At 51.5% G+C, this 22212-nt stretch overlaps 1 protein-coding gene across 3 annotated transcripts; it reads right to left on the bottom strand.

Moving 5' to 3' along the window:
- Nucleotides 1-76: 76 nt before the first annotated feature.
- Nucleotides 77-22181, bottom strand: Pcid2 (PCI domain containing 2). Of its 3 annotated transcripts, XM_004858507.4 has the most exons (14): nt 22027-22181; nt 17030-17119; nt 14719-14792; nt 13378-13443; nt 12431-12472; nt 11152-11206; nt 8708-8811; nt 5257-5332; nt 4638-4779; nt 2753-2853; nt 1970-2043; nt 1753-1878; nt 731-854; nt 77-558 (listed from the first exon to the last, which is right to left on the bottom strand). In XM_004858507.4, exons 1-14 carry the CDS (start codon nt 22060-22062, stop codon nt 469-471), a joined length of 1200 nt encoding a protein of 399 aa, XP_004858564.1. In that variant the 5' UTR covers nt 22063-22181; the 3' UTR covers nt 77-468. The 3 variants fall into 3 exon arrangements, with proteins under 3 accessions (XP_004858564.1, XP_087049298.1, XP_087049299.1); XM_087193172.1 differs by lacking the exons at nt 12431-12472; nt 13378-13443; XM_087193173.1 differs by lacking the exons at nt 8708-8811; nt 11152-11206; nt 12431-12472; ... (2 more) ...; nt 17030-17119; nt 22027-22181 and adding an exon at nt 5520-7154.
- Between the last annotated feature and the right edge of the window lie 31 nt (nt 22182-22212).

The following is a 22212-nucleotide window of genomic DNA, read 5'->3' on the forward strand; positions in this document are numbered from 1 at the left end:
CTATCAAATCTGGAAAATCTGTATCAGACTCAAGGCTGCTTTTACAAAGAAGCCTTAAATTAACCAAGTATTCCAATCACATAAACGGCTCAGATTTAATATATAAATACAGAAGTATCCTAGAAGATAATAGAAAAGAACATGCCATAAGTATAAATTCAGAATACCTTTCTTTATAGAAAGAGCTACTAAAAGTTACAAAGATCGCCCACATGAACTGCTGCCCTGGCCTCCCCAGGGTCAGCAGCCGCCGCACTCCTGGGAAAAGGGTGCCTGCGGCTTCACAAGGCTGATGCCATCACGGTGACTCAGGAGGGTCCAGGACACTGGGGCATGCTGGCAGAGGCATCCTGGCACCCCAAGAAAGCACCGGGAGGTTCCAGCCACAGTGAGGCTCAGGAGGCACAGGGCAGACTGGCTTTGGGACAGGGATCCAGGCTCAGGGGCTGTTCTTCCATGGACTCCACATCAGCACACGGTGGACAGTGGAGGGAACGGGTTCTGCTTGCTGACGACTAGCTTTTGGTGCTGATGGGATATGTAGCCCTTGATGTGGCCCTGGGGAGAGAAGGAGGTCAGCACATGCTGCCTACTGAGTCAGAGGGTGGAAACTATGGGGACCCAGAGCTCAAGCCACGCCCCTCGAGGGCTTCAGTGGCATTCCCTGGATAAAGTCAGCTCCATCAGAAACAACTTCCCACAGCCAAAGGCCCTGGCAGGGCGCACCCACCATGTAGATCAGGTTTGCCAAGATGCACTGCACTTCGTCCAGGTCCACATCCTCCACATGCATGAACTTCAGGGCCACCAGGAAGGCATCCAGGGACAGCTGGTGGGTTCTGAGTAGCAAGTACCTGGGAGAGGGGTAGAGTCACTGTAAGGAACATGGCGTCAGTTGTGTCAAGTGCGCGATGACATCACAGTGGACTGGCAGCCAAGGCAAGGAGTTTTCAAGAACTCTGAGAGCAACACACAAAGAAGCTGATTGGCTACACCCAAGAACAGATGGCCAACTACTACAGCAGGAATGACAGATAAGACAGCTGGGAATTCCCCACAAAACCACATATGAAGAGGAGTAGAAGAGCTGCTGATCAGACCGGCCTGGACCTGAACTCGTGTTCAGCAAGTGCCTCGGACTTGATGTGGTCTCATATTTGCGTGACTGACCAGGATCAGGATCTTGTGCCTGTCTGAGTGTGTCTTGTAGAGCAAGGGCTGCTATGAGTTGAGGTGCACTCCAGAGACAGTCTCTGCCTATGGCATCTGTTCTCATCCCTTGCTCTCTGGTAAGGTACTTTCGACAGACATGCCTGGAGGCCACATGGGTACCACCAAGAGGGGCCCAAGGCAAGCCAGGGGAAACCACAGCTTTTCATGAAGGAATAAAGACAGGTCCCACTGCTTACTCATGCGCTGCAGAAATTGGAGCTACTAAACAGAATTTTGACCATTTTAAAAACCTGCTAGGACAAGCAGCTTACATTTTACACTTACTGAGTACTTCAGTGAGTCAAGGTGCCTATCCCTTCACACGTTACTAGCTCGGAAGTGAGGATGCACCTTACTGGAGTGTCCTGGGGTTCCACTGCTGCTCGCTACGTGTGACAGATGATCCACACTACGCAGAAGACCTGCCCCTGCAGGAGCTTAATTCCCAGGGCCTGCCGGGCCGCGTCTGACCTCCCAGGACACAGACGGTGGGACAAAGGGAGGGCAAGGAGCATCGCCACCGGGGCCCCAGCAGCTAACACTTTTTTGAAGAGGTTCCTGTAGGTGATGATCTTGAGCTTCTCCAGAATGAGGAAGATGCCGCAGCGGATGAAGAAGGTCTCATGCCTGGCCAGCGCCTCGTGCAGCAGCAGCAGGTTGCCCTCACTGGGCACAGCAGAGGAAACGGGCGTGTGTGAGCACCGGTCCTCACGCCCTGCAGCCCCCACTGCCTCCCGGGGAAAGGGGAAACACTCACCTCACAGCTCTGGTCACCTCAGCGAACTGCATGAGGTGGTACTTTCTCAGCAGCTCCACGGTTGGCATGTGGCCCTGCAGAGACGAGGGGTGCTCCAGAGTGACCTTACCAGGGAGTCAGAATCCCAGAAGCGGAGAGGATGCCAGGGGAAAGAAACAGTGCTGGCCCGGGAGTTGGAAAACCAGTACACGGGGTTCCGTCATTTGGTGGCTGGGCCCTTGATCAGGACCTTCTCACCACAGGACGGGTGTGAGAAACAGAGCACACGCACAGGAGGCGGGGGTAAGAAACACCCAGGTGTTCCAGAAGAATCAGGGAGGAGAATTCAAGCCCCGGGCAGGTGGCCAGCCCAGCCACATGTGGGCATGATCCCATCCTCATTCACTAGTTGTTAGTTTGGGGTGGGAGAAAAGCAGCTCCACTGGGGTGAGGCTCTGGCAGCCGACTGACCAACTATGCGGCTTTCCTACTTGAGTATCGGACTGAATTCTGGGGACCACATGAGACACCTACAGACAGGCTGCAAGGCCAGTTTCCTTTCCTGGTTAACCCAACACTATGGGTTTAGGCTTTTAGGGAGAAATGTACACAGCACGGAAGCTCAGCTTCAGAGAGTTACTTTCAAGAGCACCGACACAAGCACCGCTCTCCTGGAAGGGCCGACGGCCAGGCACAGAGGGAGGCTGCTCACACGCTCTCCATTCTGCACGCTGTCCAGCCGCAGCCCCAGGACCCTGGCCTTCCTCGTGGTGACAGAGCTGCAGAGGAGGACCAGCCGCTCACCAGGAGCATCTTCACGGGCAGCAGGTAGATGAGGATCATCCTCTTGTTCTTCTGGCTGGAGCGGTGGCAGTGCTGGAAGGCGAAAGACAGGTACTCCTCGGCTGCCGAGCGAGCACACACGTCAGCCAGCGCAGCCGGCCCCGGGCACCACCCTCCTGCTCCCATCCTGCCCACACTTGCAAGGCTCCCTCGTGTCAAAGGGACCGCAACTGGACGGACTTCGCAACACAAAACAGATCTTCCTCGAGAGATTAACTCTACTGCCTGCAGAGCACAGACCTGCAAGGCTCCATGCGGGCCACCTGGGCACTGCCAGCACAAGGCAGGGCCGCGCTGCGTGTCCACCAGCCCTGAGGGTGTCCTGTCACTGGGCAGCACCAACACTGTCAATGCAGGGTGTGACTGCTGTCCCTCAGGGTTTGGGAAATGCATCAAACCACATTTTGCTTGGAAACAAAAATATCTAGAGGGGCATGAATCTCTGAAGCTATGAATTAATGAAAATGTGTAACAAAGAGCTGAGATGCCCCAAATATTCTTTACATATGTAATGTAAAAAAGTTACTGGAAAGAGCTGAAATCATTCCACTCTTCACAGCATCTCACCCACCTGGATGCATTCCAGGACTGCAGGAATTCCCAGTGGTAGCTGGGAAATCCAAGTCCCTGGGGCTGCCAGGGACAGGACACCAAGGCCAGAGCCACTGAGCCAGCGAGAGTCAGGGAGGGACAGTGGCATCTTTTACAAGAAAATCAGATTTGGGCGGACAGACTGGAAGGTGCCTTTAGCTCCGAAGGTTCAGAACTCTGGCTCTAGGGCACCAACCCCAACACATCGTGCCTGGTGTGCCAGGTCTTCACACACACCACTCAGCTGCTGAGGAAAACCACACTGACACCTTGGTGGACTTCAATGGGATTTAATTTAAAAGCATCTGCCTTATGCCTTCTGTGAAGAGGGAAAAGGAGAGGGGGTAAAAACCAAGGAAGGCCCCACTTGAAAAGCCTGACATCTACTAAAGATTTTGTGAGAAAACCTGAAAAGTCAGTCTGTGTAAGCCCAAGAGTAAAACACTGGTTAGCAATTGCTTCTGCCCACAGAGAGCCCAGCCCTCAGCAGAGGCGGGCAGCTGCATGGCCCCGGGTCTCTGCTGCTGGCTTCCCACACCTGAGGGGTGTTTGGTCCATGAACAGCTCAAGTGGCAAGCCTGAGAGTCTGGCCGAGTGCACCGAGGAGCACAAACATACAGCCCCTGCTGCCAACCAAAAGGTGACAAAGACAACACTGGTTCTATGGGCTGCAGAGCTGCCAGCATGAACTGAGGCAACCGTGCAGCCACGACGGCACCACATTGGCTCTTTGGAAAGCCACAAACACCAGCCAGGACCAAGGCCCAGCACACTCCCTGCTGCCTGCTGAGTCCTCCCACCAGGGTTTTAGGGAGCCCAAAGCAAAGAGACAGTCACTCCACTCAGAAACGAGCACCACAAGCCAGGCGTGATGACACACACCTGGCGTCCCCACTCCCGAGGAGGCTGAGGCAGGACCATCACAAGTGTGACCCCTGCTTGGGCAGCTCAGCAACTTAATGAAACCCTGTCACAAAATGCAAAGTAGAAAAGGGCTGAGGATGTGACTCAGTGCAAAGGCCCTGCCTTCGATCCCCAGTACTGGAAAAGACTAAAGAAAAGAAAGATAAGGAAGACCATTACCATCACCCCAAGACTGGCCTGTGTCCTGGGGACGAGCATGGATTAAGAACCTTCAAACAGTTTCTGATTTCATCAACTCTGGTGTCTCCGCCCACACGTGCACCACCTCCACTAAGGAAGAGACAGTGCTGTTCTCAGACACTACCCAACTCCTCTGAGCTGGACAACACACCTTGCTTAAAGTCGCTGTCAAACATAGCCTTGCGCCCGACATAGTACTTGTATGTGACCCTCTGCGCTGTGCTGTAGTCGTCCTTCAGGTTCGAGCTGTCGATGGCACGGATGAGGGGCTTACACAAGTGCAGCTTGTTGATCTGAGGCACACACCAGATCCACGGGCAGAGGGAAGGACAAACAGAAGCGACAGCTTTACCAAGAGTGTGCCTCTCAGCCCTCCAAATTTAACAACAGAATACAACCAAGGCTGGCTAGTGGCCACACCGGTGAGGAGAGGCCCTGCCCTGACATGCAACCTTGTGCCTCAAAAATGATCTTTATGCACCCGGCCACCTCTACACCTGCACTTTCACAGAGCTGGTATCAGCCAGGACAAAAGGCTCCGAGGGAGCTGCCTGTACCGGAGTGGGGGTGGGGGGACTGGTCGCTTTACCAGAGCCCCTGTGCTCAACCCCAGGTGACAAAGCCGCAGTGCAGGTGGGAGGCAGGGGGGAGGCGCTCCTAGGCAACCATGAGCTCTGAGGATGACAAAGGCGGCTGTGCTCACCCCGAGCTGTGTCAGGGCAGCCAGCTGGTCAGAACAGAAACGACAAGAGAGAGAACTGGAATGTTACCTTAAAGTAGATCTTGAACAACTGATTCACAAGAAACAGCATGCCCCACTTCTTCGAGTCCTCAATGCCAGCACGGCTGTGGGAAAATGATGTTTCTGAAGTTATAGAGGAAATGAAAACTTCCTAAGTCACAAAATGAACTGCCTAACAATTACTATCTTGAGATTAAGTGCCACAGCTCGCGCCCTATTCACTAAATAAAATACTGTTACAAAAAAAGATGTTTTATCAAATAGGTAAATTTAAAAAATATAAAAGATCACCACAGAAAGTGTCACCCCAGCTGCGTATCCGGGTGCTCCATGGGCTGCACCAGCTGGACACAGCCTGCTCTGCCGCGGGGCGGTGTAGACAAATGGGCGTGGCCACGGCACATTTCCTCCCATCCTGAGAGTGGGCTTGTGAACAGCCAAGGAGGATGCGAGGGAGATACGGACAGAACACAGGCACACTGGCAGGGTCACGTGCACGAAGTCACCTAGGACACTCGTGCAGAGGGCGATGGCCAGGTCCTGACTGCAAGGGGCGACAAGAGGCCGTGCCTTCACAGGGCCGGGAGGCTGCATAGGTGGCGCACGGGTCAAAGCTCCACAAACACGGAGTAATGGCCTGTGTGGTTGGAGGAAAGCGGACATCGATGTTTGCAACTGACCCTGAAATACATTTTCAAGGGGGAAGAAAAAAGAAATTGAGGTGAAGAGAGGGATGGACACGAGGGAGACAGCAGAAGATCTGCACGAGTGCGCACAGCAGTGTGCACAGGATTGGAGTCCTGGGTCGCCACTGTGAGGCCTTTCCAACGTCACACTGTCCACGATGACACACTGAGGAGACAGATCCAAGGCGGCCAGACTTCCTCCCTGCCTCTGTGGGAGACGGCTGGCCAAAGCATGCAGTCTCGCGACACAGACAAGTGTGCGGGCAACGCAGCTCTAGCCCTGGCAGCAACACTGCTCCTTGGCAGCAAGCTGCACTCATCATAAAGCTAAATCCAGCTGCAGAGTGCCTTGCCGATAGCTGCTGTGCTGCTCTCTCATGAGCTGTGTTTCCCTGACCGGTGCTGTGGCTGGAGCAGGACCCCTGCTGCCTCCAGGTCTCCTCACCGTGAGTGTAAAGGGAGACGAGAGCACCGTTCTACCCGCACCAAGGAGTCACGGGGAAATCAGACAGCAGGAAGCACACAGACAGGACACCATACGAACGTAACATGCTGCCTGGCATCTGCAACCTGGCTGGCACCAGGGACAGGGACCTCTGTTGGAGACCTGAGACAGGTGAAGCCCCCAGGGACAGATGTGTTCCTTTGGCTTTCCTGTCTTCCGGGTCCAGACCCAGAAGCGGCACTGCCGGGGCCCCACGTGGCTCCAGGTCCAGCTCTCCGAGGACTCCACCCCCACCAGCAGGGCGTGAGGCTCCAGTTTCTCTCCTGCAGTACCGAGTCTCTGCCCATGGCCACTCCAAGGGGCAAGATGTGTGGCTTGCTGGTCCTGGCCTGCCTGGCACTGGGCACCTTTTCATGTGATTATGGACCTGAGTATCAAGTCCTTGCCTGGTTTCAAATTGCTTTGTCTTTTTACTGCTCAGTTGTAATAGTCCTTCTTATATTCCAGACACCAGACTGTTATCAGATATATTATTTGTAAATATATTCTGCACATTCTACATTTGCTTTTCACTTTTTGCTCATGTCCTTTAAACACCAGTATTTGGTCTTGATGAAGTCCAACTTAGCTGATGCTTCCCTCCAGTTCCTGTGCTTTTGGTCCCATGCTGGGAAGCCACCTCCTAATCAAAGGTCACAGAGACCACTGCTGTGAGGGAGTTCTCAGCTCCAAAGTTTCCAGTGTTCGCCTGAAACATTCATCAAGCTATTCTGTTGTGAGGGACATGATGCCGGAAGAGACCCAGCCCTCATGCACTCTGCAACGGATGAACATCAGATCCCCAGCGTCCAGTGAAGAAAGGCAGGGCACTGTGAAAGGTTATGGAAAAAAAGCCCGTTCACCATGGCGCTAGCTGGGAGAGGCCTGGAGAGAGCTGAGACCCTCATTCATGTGGGGACAGTGGGGAAGGCCAAGGACGCCCAGACAATGGAAAGAGCTCTTGGAGAAGTTCAGTGGGAAGCTCCTCAGAATGGGAACTGATTTTCTCAAGTCCAGGTGTGTCTGGAATGTTCTGAAGGGAGCTGTTACCATTTGGATCTAGACGTACCCCTAAAGCCTCTTGTGGTCATAGGCTTGATCTGGAGTGTGTGAAGCTGGAATTGATTCATAATGCAATAGGCTCGAGGGCACTAGTATTAAGGGTATGAGTGCTACTGCCCTAAGTAGTGTGAATAAGACAAAAGGGGCAGAGAGACGCTGTTAGACTCTCTTGTTGCCATTGCTACCTTGTGCGCGCCATGTTGTTTCTCCTCTGCCATCCCTGTTTGCCATCCCTGCCTTGGAGCCAGCTGATTATGGACTGAAACGTCTATGAACTGTCAGCTAAATAAACCCTTCCCTTCCAACTTTTGGTGTTCAGTATTTTGTCTCAGCAATGAGAGAAAAGTAACTAATACAGGAGCTGAGTAGGGAAGAAAGGGGAGAGGAAGATGCAAAGCTGGATGAGTTTCTGAGAACTGCAGGTTTCTGCTTTAGATGTTTAGTATTTCTGAGCACGCCGGTGGCACATCTCTGTATCCCAGCTACCCAGGAGGATCACACATCAATTTGAGGCCAGCCCAGGCAAGTTAGACTGCATCACAAAAGAACCCAGGAAAAATAAAACTCTACACACATACTTTCCTATATCTCATAATCAAATAAGTGTGATTATAGAATGGGTGAAGAGCTGGAGTTTTAGGAAAAAGATGTAAACTCTAAAGTAGAATCAGACAAAATCTAGAACTGAAAAATAAATATGGCAGCTAAGATCAGCCATCTTACAAGCAGATCAATACAAGTTACTCAAAATGAGGAGAAAGATAAAAATAAAAGGATGTTAAGACTTTAACATTTAAAATCTAATATAATGCCATCAACTTACACATCTAAGAAGCTCCATGACCCTAAAGAGGAAGAAAAGAAAATGAAGCAGGAGGCGCAGAGCCAAGCTACCGCAAGCTGAAGACACAGCAAAGCTAGCTCAAGGACAAGAGCACTGTGTTCCAGGGAGAGGCTGGCCTGGAAAAACAATCTCCATCCAGCACCCTTGCAAGCTGGACCGGGTCTGAGACAGGAAGGTTCGCTCGGTGGGCTTGCCGCCAGAGCCACGTGGCTCACACAGCGCAGAGGACGGTAATGTGAGGGCCCAGAGCCGCACCAGGAAGTGCCAGGCGCAGGGAGCACAGCTGCAAGACAACTGTCTTCTTCCAGAAAAAGCACGGTGAGGTACGTGCACCTAACAAACGTCGGCAACAGGCCGAGGACAGAGGGCTGACCCTGGCAGGCAGGGTGCAAACCACACTCACGTGTCACTGGCGCAGACTCGGAAGCAGCTCATCAGCAGCTCGGCGGCTTTCTCCAGCATGTCCCCGACTTTGCTTTTTCCTTTTTTTACCAACTGCTGATCAGCCTACAGAACATAAAAACAGCTACTTTTGAAAGCAAAAATGGGTAAAACTAAGCACTGGAGTCCCAAAAGCTTTCGGAGACATCAGCTAGTACATAAACACTCCTTAACCCATGAGCAGTGCCCACTTCACCCCAACCTGTCCGCAGCTGTGGCGCACTGCCTGCACCCTGCGCCATTGGGTGGCTTCCTCACCTCGTCTCTCGCTTCCTTTCTCTTACAGTGGCAGTCAGAGCCCTTGAAACAAAACCTTCTGGGATTTACATTGTTACTAAGTGCGACTATTGTTTTTCAGATCATCTTGGTTAAAGAACGAACATGTCTTCTCCGAGCCCTGCTCTTGCCAACAGCCCATGTGGTGACAGCCACTATCACGACAACCCTGGGCCACTCTCCACTGTGCTGACGTCTGTGCCCATGGGGCAGGGGAGGTGTGCAGGCCTCTGGCCACACCCCATCTCACTGCCCTCAGCAAACACCTGTGCCCTCCATCCAGTGAGAGACTGGGGTTCATGGTATTTTGTGATAGCGGCCTGCACAGAGAAAGAGACCAGCGATACCACAAGGCCCTGCACAGGTAAAAGATCCACTCAACATGGACACACCCACGGATTTTAATGCCAAAAGGTTCACTGCTGTGCTTGGGAGGCCACACTGTAACTTTTAAAAGACTGCCTCCTGGAGTTTTGATATAGTTTCCAAAAAGAATCGTCTACAATGATCTGAAAAGGGTACAAAATACCCTTTCCCTAAAGACTGACTCCGGTCCACAAATGTCCTCGGTGCTTCCAACAGAACACCCCCTTGAGTGGAGTCCGTGCAGAAGCCACAGACTCCAGAGGTCTCTGCGACAGCTAAGCATCAGAAACTTCAGATACACACGCCCTCTTCCTATCACTTTCTGTCTCTCCTGGAAATATAGTTAGCTTTATTATAAAAATCAGTGACCCTACCACGGAAAAGCTTTATCGTGGTTATTTTAAATGAATATTTAAGTTTTTCCCAGTGAAAATGTCAACTATGTAAATATAAAAGGATATGATGGAAATGAAAGTTCTCTAGGGTCCTCAGTTACACTCTTTTCAGTCTAAAATTTCCATCTGGTTCTTTTTTATATCTATTTTCTCCCTGAGACTTGACATGTTTCAAGCATGTTCATATTGCTCACTGAAGCATTTTTAAGATGGTTAATTTTTTTTATTTGGTACTAGGGATCAATGCAAGGGGTGCTCTCCACTGAACTGTATCTCCATCTGTAAGATTTCACTAAGGTGCCCAGACTGGCCTTGGACTTGCAGTCCTCCTGCCTCAGCCCCCGACTGGCTGGGAGTACAGGTATGTGCCACCACACCTGGCATGATGGTCACTATAAAATCCTGGGCAGGTAATTCCAACAGCTGTTGTCTTCCCAGCACTAGAGTCTGTCAAACATCTTTTCTCATTCACAACTCAAAAAGTTGAGACTTCCCGGTCCGCGGTGTGCTCAGAGACTTTCCACTGCAGCACATGCTCAACACCCAGGTGTTACGCTGTTCCTGCTGCTGCCCCAGGTCTCTGCCGACTCAGCTCTTGGGAGAGCAGAGGCCCCAGCTTGCAGCCCTTCCTTTGCCAACAGGGCCTGTGGTGCAGTACCTGAGTCGGGCAGGAGCGCCGTCCACCGGCCTGCATTCCCTGGAGCTCTCTGCTTTGGCCTGAAGACAACTCCAGGTCTGGGGTTCCCCAGCACCCGGTCCCCAAGAGACAGGACAGGAAACCCACTGCACTCAGAGTCCCAGCACTTCTGCTCTCACCAAAGGGCTTCAAACCAGAGCACAGGGGCAAAGAGGGAATTCTTTTCTCCATCAGATCCAGATTCAGAAATCTATCATCATTTTTAAAGCTGTAGGGGATCCAAGAACAAAAACAGGGAAACCACAGCTCCGCACCAGTTTATGCTGACCCCAAGGGAAAGCTGCCTCCATAAAATCCATGGCTTTTTTCCTTTCTGCCACAAAAGCCTTCCTGCTTCCTGAATCTGCATCACGTTCCAGGGCCTCAGGAGGGACAGGCCACATCTGGCCAATAAGAGAGTGGTTCCACCCTTCACGCATATGTCTGGGCCACAGGTGGTTACCTGGCTGCAGAACACCTGCCTCTTTTCACCACAGGGTGAAAATCTGAGCAAAGCCGTTGGCATCAACCTGGAGGAACAATTGGCCAAGCCACCTCCTGTTCTTTGGCTCCCATGCCAGATACATCCCAAGTCCCACTCATTCTTGGAAACTTTGGGGAAGAAAAACACGAAACGAAGCAGTAGTGACTGAGCTTCAGTCTTAAAACAACATGTGAGGAGATCAGACTTACATTATTGGCAAACACTCGAAGGTCTAGGGCCACCGCATACATGACAGGGAGAGCCCTGCAGACAAAGAACACATACGATGAGGCATGCAAGGAGAACCCCAGCACGGGGTGGCAGAGCACTGCCACCAGGCGTCTACTCCTCGCCCTCCACCTGGGCAGGCTGCAGCCGGCTCCGTAGCCAAGCTTGAGGCTGGACCCACTGCCAGCTCCACACACTGGCCCGACCTTGTGTGGACCCTAAGGGGTCCTCGGGCTCCTGGAACACCACTCTTCCCTCCCACACCCCACCACCCACAAACAGCCCTGTGTAGAATCATGTGGTATTCAGGTTTCCTAACAGGAACCAGAGTGTAACGTGCACCATGCCATAAGACAGCCTTCTGTACATCCAGGGCTACACAGGACTTCTTGTGTGTAAGCAGAGTGTCCACTCGGCAAGGAAAAAGGGCCGGGCTGTGTGTAAAAGGCCCTCAGCCGTTTTGGTATAAACAAAACTTAGATGCTAACAGTTTGTTAGTAAACCATGAATCTTAAAAATAAAAAGTAGGAGCCGGGCATACTGGCACATGCCTGTAATCGCAGCACTCAGGAGGCTGAAGGAGGAGGAACGAGGTAAATTCAAGGCCAGCCTGAACTACACAGCAAGACCCTGTCTCAAAAACCAACAAACGAAACGAACAAAGAAACCCAGTAGTTTGTCAAAGAATTTTAAATAACCCAACTATTACGCATATCAAATGAACTGTAGTTGGTCTACCTTTTTTATCTGAAGTTTAAAACAAAAAGTAAGCTCAAAATTGACAAGTGAAAGAAAAAATAGTTTTTAATCAATACTTAGGGGCATGAGAGTGCTGAAATAAAAATACTTCATACAGGGCCGGGGATTTAGCTCAGTGGTTCCGCCGCCTGCCTGGCAAGTACAAGGACGTGAGTTCGATCCCCGGTACCAAAAAAACAAAAACACCTTCATACGGAAACACTGCAAATAACCTGGCTGATCTGCCACTTAAATTTACATAGCTACCGTAATTCTATTAGCTGTGTTGGTACTATCATATGCCAACATACTTTTGTATTAAATATCCACATAAAAAACGTAACACACCTTTAAAACAAAATTTTACAAAGCTCTGTTTTTTAAAAAATGTCACTTGCTGGGCCAGGGATTTAGCTCAGTGGTTCCGCCACCTGCCTCAAAAGTACAAGGTCCCGAGTTTGATCCCCGACACCAAAAAAAAATGTCACTTGCTAATTTCTAGCTGCTTTCAGGCACACTCACCAGTTCTCCTCCTTGTGGGCCTGAAATGCCCGCAGGAAGGACGTGCAGGGTTAAGGAAGGCAAGTCACAGTGCTCAGCCAGGATGCAGACGATGTGAGCAGAGCGCAGGGCCCCACACTTGAGGGTATGCGTGGCTCACCAAGAGCTCAAGTGTCGCCACAGCAGGGCGTTCTTCAACACAAGGGCTGAGTCCCCACTGAAATATCTGGGCACCACTAAGTCTACATGTACTAAATACTGTATGTTCTTTCATATGTACTTCCCCAAGTGAGACTGTCTCACCAGACTTTAAAATTTGTTTGGTCTCTCTGAGCCCAGACGGTCACAATTATTTTTAAGTGCTTCAGAATCTGTAGTTTAAAGTTTATTTCATTGACTCTAGAACCCTTGGATTCCAAGATTTGCCTAGTAACCCACTCTCTTCTGGGTGTATTCCAACAAGATGGTCTTACAAAAGCACACTATGATCTAGCCACATACAAACACAGCAGTCCCTGATGAGGGCCCAAGCCCTCGACTGTCAGTTATCTGCTCCCGTGGTAGGACATGGCTTCACAAAGGCTTCAGTGACCCTGGAATGAGGACATGTGCCTCCATCCACTACATCCATGAGGCTTGGACTTCAGATGCTTCACCCCAGGAATGAGCCAGTCCCGCAAACTAGACTTAATGCCCTAAAGGCAATCGAGTGTGATTCTTCTCCAAAGAGTGAAATGGAAACCACCCTCTCAGCCAGTGGTCCTCCCTGCCAGGTAGTAACTGGATGCATCTTAAGATCCATGCAAACTCAGCTGCCCAACGAAACAGCTAACATGAGTCTCCCTTCCAGTACATTCAGTTCTTCTAATGGCAGGTTTGAATAACTAGCCCAATGTTTCAAGGTCTTGAGCCCCAGTAGCCCACTGTCCCTGTCGCCCCTGCACATCTTCACATGTGACAAAGGATATTGGACTATCACCGTCTGGCACTTGTATGCCTCTATGAAGTCATGGTTCCCCACTGCGTACGTGCACCTGGAAGACAGACGTCACCACCAATGAGTGGCGTCAGAAAGAAAACCCAGATGGCAACCATGTCGGTCACATAGCTCAGTTCTGCAGACACCTCAATTCTCCCTGGGCCTGGAGGGAAAGCTGGGGCTCTACTGGGCAGGCAGCAAAAGGTGTAGGGGAGGACACACACGACTGCATGGGCCCACACAGGATGATGTGTGGTGAAATCCCACACAGCATGTTAAGACCCCCACCAGGATCCAGAGGAGCTGTCCCAGCAGGACTGAGCACCACGGACAGGTTGCACACACAGCCCGAATGCTGTGCTGGGGCCAGCCCAAGTGTCCTGAGAGGTAGAGCCAGTCAGTTCACCCTCTAACCTGACACCCACAGGGCTGCACAGAGCTAGGTGCTCATGCTCAAGGGACATAGGGCACCAGGTCTCCCAAAGACTCTCAGGCTTGTGGGGCTTCCCTGCCCACAACCACCCCAGCCCACATCCAGCCTGCTCTGCAACACAACAGGCATGCGGGCAGGAGAGCAGCCAGACCACAGGGCTCCGGGACACAAAGCCCTGCTGGGCTGAGGCTCTAGAGGTGAAAACCGCAGGTATAAAGTGCAGTGAAAGCAGTCATCATGGGTGGCGGACACAGTTTGGTGGTGGCAGAACTGCTCAGCAGGCACCACACTGGGCTCGACCCCTCGCACCAGGGTTAAAAACAAAAACAAAAACAAAACACAGCGCTGTTGCTGCTGTTTTGCTTTGCTCAACTCCAGTTTCTTTCCCAGCAAGGCAAAGAGGTTAAAAACAAACACACTTAGTCAGGTACGGTGATGCATGCCTGTAATCCCAGCTACTTAGCAGGCTGAGCCAGGAGGAACAAAGTTTGAGGCCAGGCTGGGCAACTTGGCAAAACCCTGTGTTAAAATAAAAAAGGGCTGGGGATGGAGCTCAGTGGAAGGGCACTTGCCTACCTGGGTTCGGGCCCCAGTACAGACAAATACATAAACAACAAATAAACCACAGTTCTGTGAAGGAGGCAAGTCCTCTGCCAGGCCCCGCCCTCTGTGATAAAGACCATGGCCCAGTCTGTGTGGTAAACATCCAGGGCCTCTCTACAGCAGGATACAGCAGCCACACAAAGCTTTCTCTTTACCAACATCAGATCACAAATGCACTTTCCTACTTTTCCAGAGTCACATATTCACCCTTTCCAACATAAGATGCTGGCAGGTGAAATTCCTACTCAGCTCAGTCATTTTCAGCTGTGTTTTTGTGCTTCGCCACTGTATTACCTTAAATGAGCTGCAAACATTTCATCATAAGGGGGTTCCAAAACTTGCTGACATTTCTCTTCTGGAGAAGCCATCTGATTAATAAGAAAAATAGTGAAATTTAAAAAATGGGTTCAGAAAGAATGCAATGTAGACAAAGAGTTAGACAAACATTAAAACTTCAGTTTAGCCAAGCATAGTGGTACACATCTATGATACCACCACGCTGGGAAGCTGAGGCAGGAGGATTGCAAATTCAAACTGAGCCTGGGCAACTCAGTGACTCAGCTAATACCCTGTGTCAAAAAAATAAGGGGACCTGGGGATTGTAGCTCAGTGCAGTGGTTCTGGGTTCACGGGCTCAATCCACCATACCGGAAAACAAAAAGCAAAACCTTCACAGTTCACAGCAATACTGTAAAATTTAACACTTACAAAAGGCTTATGACTTCAACAATGTTTATCAATATAATATTTCAAGGAAACAAGAAGCTCACAAATACAATTCAGTTTTGTCTACCACAGTCCAGAAAACATTCCAGCCCCTTTCACGTGTTTTTAGTATCTCGGAGCCAATCAGGAACTCTTCATTGAGCAAGTGCTGAGGGTACAGTAAGTAAGACACCCAGTAGCTTCCATGATCAGGCCTAACAAGTCAGGGATGCTGTCCTAGGAGTGAGCATGCCACAGCTTCCTGGAGGGAGCAGTGTCCTGGCTGCTAGGCAACAACAATTCTAAGGCTCTCTTCCTCCCAACAGCCACATTTCAGGTACTTTCAGCACCACAGTGCGTGATGGCTGATGTACGTGTCACCTCCACGGTCAGGGCATGTCAGACTACGCATGGCTATCCTCCAGGCCATCTGGGACGCACCCCTCTGAGATGCCACCTGAGCCAGTGGTCCCAGCCAGTGTGGGTGGGCACTGGCCAACCTGCCAGGGGCCGGACCAGAGCCAGCATGGAGGTGGCAACTTCCCACCTCCATAACCATGAGCCCAGTTCCTTGTGGTACATCTCCCTCACCAGATGTGGATACACACACCTGTAAGTCCAACTACTAGGGAGGGTAAGGCTCTGGGTTTGAGCCGCAATACCACACACATACCCCTTTCTCTCTCTCTCCATGTACACAGACTCTCTTTCTCTGGGGGCTCCTGACAAACACATAATAGATTACAGAGAACTGAAAGAAAGCCAGGAACAGATTAGTTCTCATTGATATGGCAGACACACACATTTCCACACACAAAGAAGGGGAGGGAGGAGAATGACAACATGAAGAAAACACATTCTACAATCCATAAAGGAATAACTGCTTCAGACAGTGGCCATATGAAAGGCTACACGGGTCCGGACGGACCACACAACAGGAAGCACGCAGCCCCGGGAGTGGGGTGCCCTGGCCAAGCCAACCTGAGTGGCACCGTTGCCCTGGCACCTGTGTCCAGGGCTCTCGGTGCAGGTGATAGAGAAGCCTGTCACTACCCCAGAGGCTGCCTTACTTGGTCTGGACTGCAGTCTAGACAGGGCCATGCAGATTCCTGGCCCCACGGTTTTTTCTAAAAACTTTGCTCCCTGGGGTGGGGATTTAGCTCAGTGGCACCATGCCCGCCTCGTAAGAGCAAGGTCCTGAGTTCAATCCCCAGTACTAGAAAAAAGAAAAAGAAAACAAAACAAAATAAGACTTTGCTCTCTGACAGGAGCACACTCCAGTATTATAGGAGAACCTAAGGAAATGGGGCTTTGTAAAATGTCAGTGTGCCCTGAATAGACTGTTCCTGGCTTCCTCTGAGTTCTCTGTAACCTTCCAAGCTGAGGTGTTCTTTCAGTGTACAGAAAACACTGCTTGGCTCTCACGTAAACCCTAAATCAAGGGCGCTGTGCCTTCACACAGGGCTGGCAGATGCTCTCACAGAAGCCCACTTTGCTGGCCTGGTCCTGCGGCTGGGCACCTGGGCCTAAAGAACACCAACGCTGGCAGTTGTGGCTGCACTGACGGCCCGGTGGTGACTGGGGGACACAGGTGCAGCACAGATGGCTCCCAGGGCTGTGAGGAGGGACGGGTCTGGACAGAGCCACACCCAGGGCCTGTCTGCTGGACGCCCTGATCTGCGCACGCCTCGGGTCTCCAAACCCCAGGGAGCTCTGAGGGAAGCTAAGTGCAGGAACGCAAGGCACAGGCTCCGTAAGTGAAATGGTGTCGCGTAAAGCATAAAGAACTTCCACGTTTTTAAACAAAAGCGATGATATGAGTCTTCTTCTAACTCCAAACGACCTGAGAACTGGCCACCTGAAGTTCCCTCTGGTGCCTGGTGTTCAGGGCATCACCAACCTGCAGCCGGGGGTTTGCCACATGAGGGTGCTGGAAGGACACCAGCTCTGCGCACGACGCTCCATCTCGGGTGTCGATCGCTTCATACACCTGCAATATGCCAAAGGGAAAACCTAAGCAAAAGAGAACACTCTGTTCTCCCAGGACCTAGCAACAGGCTGCACACCACAGAGATCAATCTCCCCTACTCGGAAAGGGGCCAGGATCACTCGGACACAAGATGTCCACACTCAAGCCAGGAACAGGAAACTCATTTCCAAATGCGTCTCCTGAAGGCAAGAAAACAAGGAAAGCAAGAAAGCCAGAGAAGCAAGATAGGTTAGTGGCCCACTACCTGGTTATTAACAAAGGCGATATTCTAGTTTTATTTAGTCACACTAATGATAGATTTGAAAATTCACTTATACTGAGTAGCTTATGAAAAAACTCAGCTTAAAAGCGGTGTGCCGTGGTATGCTTGGGTATTCCTAGCTACTGGGAGGCTGAAGCAGGAGGATGGCCTGAGTCCAGGAGTTCAAGGCCAACCAGGGTAACACCCTGAGATACCATCTTAAAATCAAGCAAGCAATAACAAAAGCTTGAAAAAATATATATTCAAAATTCAAAAGGCATCTACTCAACCTAAACATAAAAGAGAAAGGAATATGGCTAAATGAATGCCATCATGCTCACATGACAAGATACCTGCTGAGAGTGGAACAGGCCCACACGCAGCAAGATGGGAAAGTCCCTGGTGTGCTGACTGGTACATGGGGAGACGGTTCACTGCAGGGAAACTTCCTGATTTGGCTCTGCAGAAAAAAGAGCAGGACCGTGCGGATCGTGTGGGCACAGGGAGCAGCAGCACAGGACCACACGCCAGGCCAACTGACCACAGGAGCCGCCCAGGGGAGGGCAAGAGGACCTACTTTACGCACTGCTGAGTGAAGAGAAGCTAAGCGTGTAGCTGCGTCTGTAGTATAGTAACAGAACCGAGCAATAGTAAGTTACACATGAAAACTTGGAGCCCATAGGGATTTCTTCCCTTGCCCAGGCTGCTCTACCACTACTGGGCTCAAGCGCTCTTCTCCCCTCAGCCTCCTAGTAGCTGGGACGCAGGCACAGAATGGCACCCCAGCCCACGCGTGGGACCCTGACCAGGAAGCCATTTATAACAAGGGCATCCAAAAGGCTAGAGTCCCGAAGGCTCTAAATAGTGTCAGCTACGAGTGACAAGACACAATTCCCTATGTGCCCACCAGGATCTGATGCTCTTGGACATACGACGTGGATAGGTAAGTCAGAAAGAAACACCTTTAAGACACAGAACCCACAGAAAGTCAGAGTGAGCAAGCCAGTGCGCTGAGAGTGTCATCTGCTTCCCTCGGGGTGGCAGGGCTGGCCAGCGCTGTGCTTGCTAAGCTGCAGGCTTCACAAGAGAGGGTCGAGCTGCACAGCAGTCGTCACAGCCTGGGGAGACCCATGCTCGATGCCCGAGGTACAGTTTCTTTTGAGCGCACCATAAAGCTGAGAGATCGCCGGGCCACCATGTGTGGTTAGAATGACCAAGGCTGCAAGAACACACAGCTACCATGCTAGTGGGGAAAGGTGATGCAGGCAACCCAGGACCTGGTGTTCCCCTGAGCCAGCATTCCTGTGCCCAGTGGTATCTACACCCAGAGGAATCCCCCTGCCAGACCCTGCTGCATGGCCCCATCATACAGCAGCCCCAGCACACAGGGAGGGCTTGGACTCCGACTTCTCAGCCAAAGCACAGGGGTGAGGAATTTGCCTCACAGCTAATCTATCATTTGAATCTAGGAAACTGGTTGAGGACACTACCAAACGGCTGTTCAAAGGCACACCAGGCCATCATCTTACACATGAGGAAAACATGAGCTGAGAGGGGACAATCCCCAGAATCTACACTCCAGTGAGAGAGGAAACAGAGTGCTGCTTCTCGTATGAGAATGAAGGAAATACAAGAAGAAACACGCAATTTGTGTCTGTGCTTATGCATCACATTCACACTTCAGAGAAGACAGAGGAAGGAAAAGGCAGATCGACCCAGAGCCATTCTGCAAGGCAGTGAGAGATGCTGGCAAGTTTCTGAGCATGCGCTTCAATATCATGTTCCTTAAGAACATAGCCAAGAGACATGATGGAAGAAAGTCAGCCATATAACTGAACACAAACAGAAACATATGCACATAAACAGATGCCAAATGACAGCATAGCCACACAGAAAGAGAACATAAGGAACTTTTAAAGCCAGGTGGGGTGGTGCAGGCCTGTCATCCCAGCACATGGGAGGCTGAGGCAGGAGGACTGCCACCAGTTTAAGGCCAGCCTGAGCTACATAGTGAATTCAAGACTGGCCTGAACTACACAGTGAAACCCTGTCTCAAAAAAACAAAAAAAGAAATATTTGAACACCATCCTTTGTGAGATTTATTACAAAGATTTCAAAATCGCAAACAAACAAAAACACCTGAATTTTGCTTGGAGGCAGTGGTGGTGACACTGGCGTCCTAATCCTGATGCTGCCTCATGAGGTCACTGGCCATTGCTGCAGTGAGAACCTGTCTGGGCAGGGGCAGGAATGGTTGAAACACAGAGGAAGAGACAAGGAAGAAGTCATGACTCTGTGACACGTCACAGGCATCTAGGCCAGGCCACAGGCTTGTGCCCTCAGAGAAACAGCAGATCCCGCCCAGCCGGCCCCACATCCACGCAGCGCCTCGAGGGCACAGCCCACTAAGGGCCGTGCCGCATCCCCTTCTCACCAGCTCCACACATCACTGTGCGCTCTGTGCACCGGCCCGAGCATGAAGAGAACACAGCCACAGAACAAGTCTCTTTCCTCACAGCCCTGCACAGGCCTGGGAGGTCATCCGAAAGCAGGAGGCCACTGAGGGCCCGGGAGGGGCCAGGGTCCCCACAAAGCCATCAAGCTGCGCGTTCAATGTGTCTGCGTCCTCATCAGCAGGGTGAAGGTGACCCAGACAGGGCAACACTGCTTCTTCTGCACAGGGTTGCCCGTGTCCTGGGCCCACACAAGAAAAAATGCCAGGTCCAGCCAGAAATGAGCCTCTGGGGTCCCCTGGCCAGGGTGGCAGTGCCAGGAGGAACGAATGAGATGATGCAGAGCCCAGAGTGACAGTGGGCAGCCTCCTTCCCGGGTCTGGGCAGACACACTGGACCTCTCCTTCCCCTCATCACCTTGGCAAGAGCTAACACTACTGACAATCTGGCCAGATCCTGGTCTGCAGGGCTCCAGAGCTGGTTTAGTCATTCTAGCCCCACAAGCTCGAGCCTTCTGAAGTCAGCCTCCATGGCAACTTTGGCAGGCGTAGGTCCACAGAAACACCAATGGGAACCAGAGCTCCCTGGAAAAAGGGCTGACTCCAGGACTGAGGCAGGGAAAAAACTGGGAAAGCCTGAAAGAAAGAGCCTACCAGAAAAGGCTCAAAGAAGGATGGGGACTGTTTAAAGAGCCAGAGAAACCAGCAGAAGAGGTGCTGAAGAAGGGACAACTGGAGCTTCCAAACAAATAATGATGGTGTATTAGTCAGCTTTGCAGTCACTGGGACAAAATACCTAACACCCCAACTTAGCAGGGTTTTTTTTTTTTTGGTACCAGGGATCAAACTCGGGTCCCTGTGCTTGTGCAGCAGGCGGCGAAACCACTGAGCTAAATCCCCGGCCCCTTAGCAGTTTATTTTGACTCAAGATTTCAGAGGTTTCAGTCCACAGTCAGCTGGCTCCAAGGCAGAAATGGCACAGCATTCATCGTTAATTTCTAATTCCTAGTCTTATCATCATCCCAAACTATTCTCACTCATAATTAAAGAAAGAATTCTCAGAGTGCTCCTCTGAGAACACATGACGAAGAGGAGAGGTGCTTTGATGAGAGAGAAGGAAATAAAATTTAGTCTGGCGGTCCACAATGAGTAACTACTGCTCTCTAGAGTGAGGCCTGCGTGTTGGCAACATTTTTCTGCCTGCCCCTTTGACCACACTTCCCTTTTCTGTTGGCCTCCACTCACCCAGTCAACAACTTTCCTGAGCCACAGTGCAAAAGCAAGAAAGACAAGGCTATTAGTTTCATGGAGCTAAGTTTTAGACAGAAAAAGAACAAAAAGAAAAAACTGTCATGAAATTAACAAGAAAATAAAACCACACAATCAAGATAAGGCTTCTCCTGAATTGAACCATCAAGGAAACTCTCTCTGTGCACGTGACATTTCAGCTGTGACCTAACAGCTGCAGCCGACACCACCAACTGCTCCCCCAGTTAATCAAGTCCCTTTCCCTTTCCTTAAACCAGCAGAGCCCAGCCCCAGGAATACAGGCCCCAAATGACAACCCCTGGTCTCCCAGTTTCCCTTGCAGCAAGGGGTGACATCATTCTAAACGATCCGAAGTTCGAGTAGAGGAGAGGGTTTCTAGACACATTTTCTTCCCTCATGGAAAGCCAGGGAGTGTGAAGACAACATATTCTTCTCGTGCTGGTCACAGAAGTCACTGCTACCATACGCTAGCTGAGGGGAGACCACCAAGGCAGCCAGACGAGAGCAGAGAGGTGGTAAGGTCCTGGGTCCTTGATGACAAAGCTAATGCTAAACCAAGAGTCATACACAGGCCGCGTGCTCCTACCATTCACCGGCCTTGGTCAGAAACACTGTAAACATAGCTACCAAAAGATACGAGGAGTGCTGCAGGCGAACACAGTATAACTACACGGAGGCTGTGACCAGTGGCTCCTAAGGGCTGGGTGGGTAGGCCGGGAGCGGAATCCAGGTGGGGCCTATGGGAGGATCCGAAGGGAGCAGGGGTCCTGGCAGGGTCTGCGGTTGGGTCGGAAGGGCGGGGCGGGTCTGCAGGGAGCAGCGGCTCCGGTGGTCTACGGGCCCGCGGGCCCCCATACCCTCCCTCCCAGCAGACCCTTCTCGCCCTGCCCGACTCCGAGATCCGCTGCCTATGGGCCGACACGGAAGCAGAGCCGCGGAACCCACCTGCTGCAGATACTGGTTGATGGTGATATGCGCCATGGCCGTCGCCAGCTGTCGCGGGCGGCGAGCGTCACTTCCGGCGCGCGTCCATCCCCCACCGGGCCCCCGGGCGCCACTGCCTGAGTACTTTGGTTCCGGGTGGGGCGGCGAGCCCGAGCCCGGAAGGGGAGTGCGGCCGGGCGCTGCCCC

Source organism: Heterocephalus glaber, unplaced genomic scaffold, assembly GCF_053883595.1.
Source record: "Heterocephalus glaber isolate CG9 unplaced genomic scaffold, H.glaber_assembly_v1.0 deba00001579, whole genome shotgun sequence".
Lineage (NCBI taxonomy): Eukaryota > Metazoa > Chordata > Mammalia > Rodentia > Bathyergidae > Heterocephalus > Heterocephalus glaber.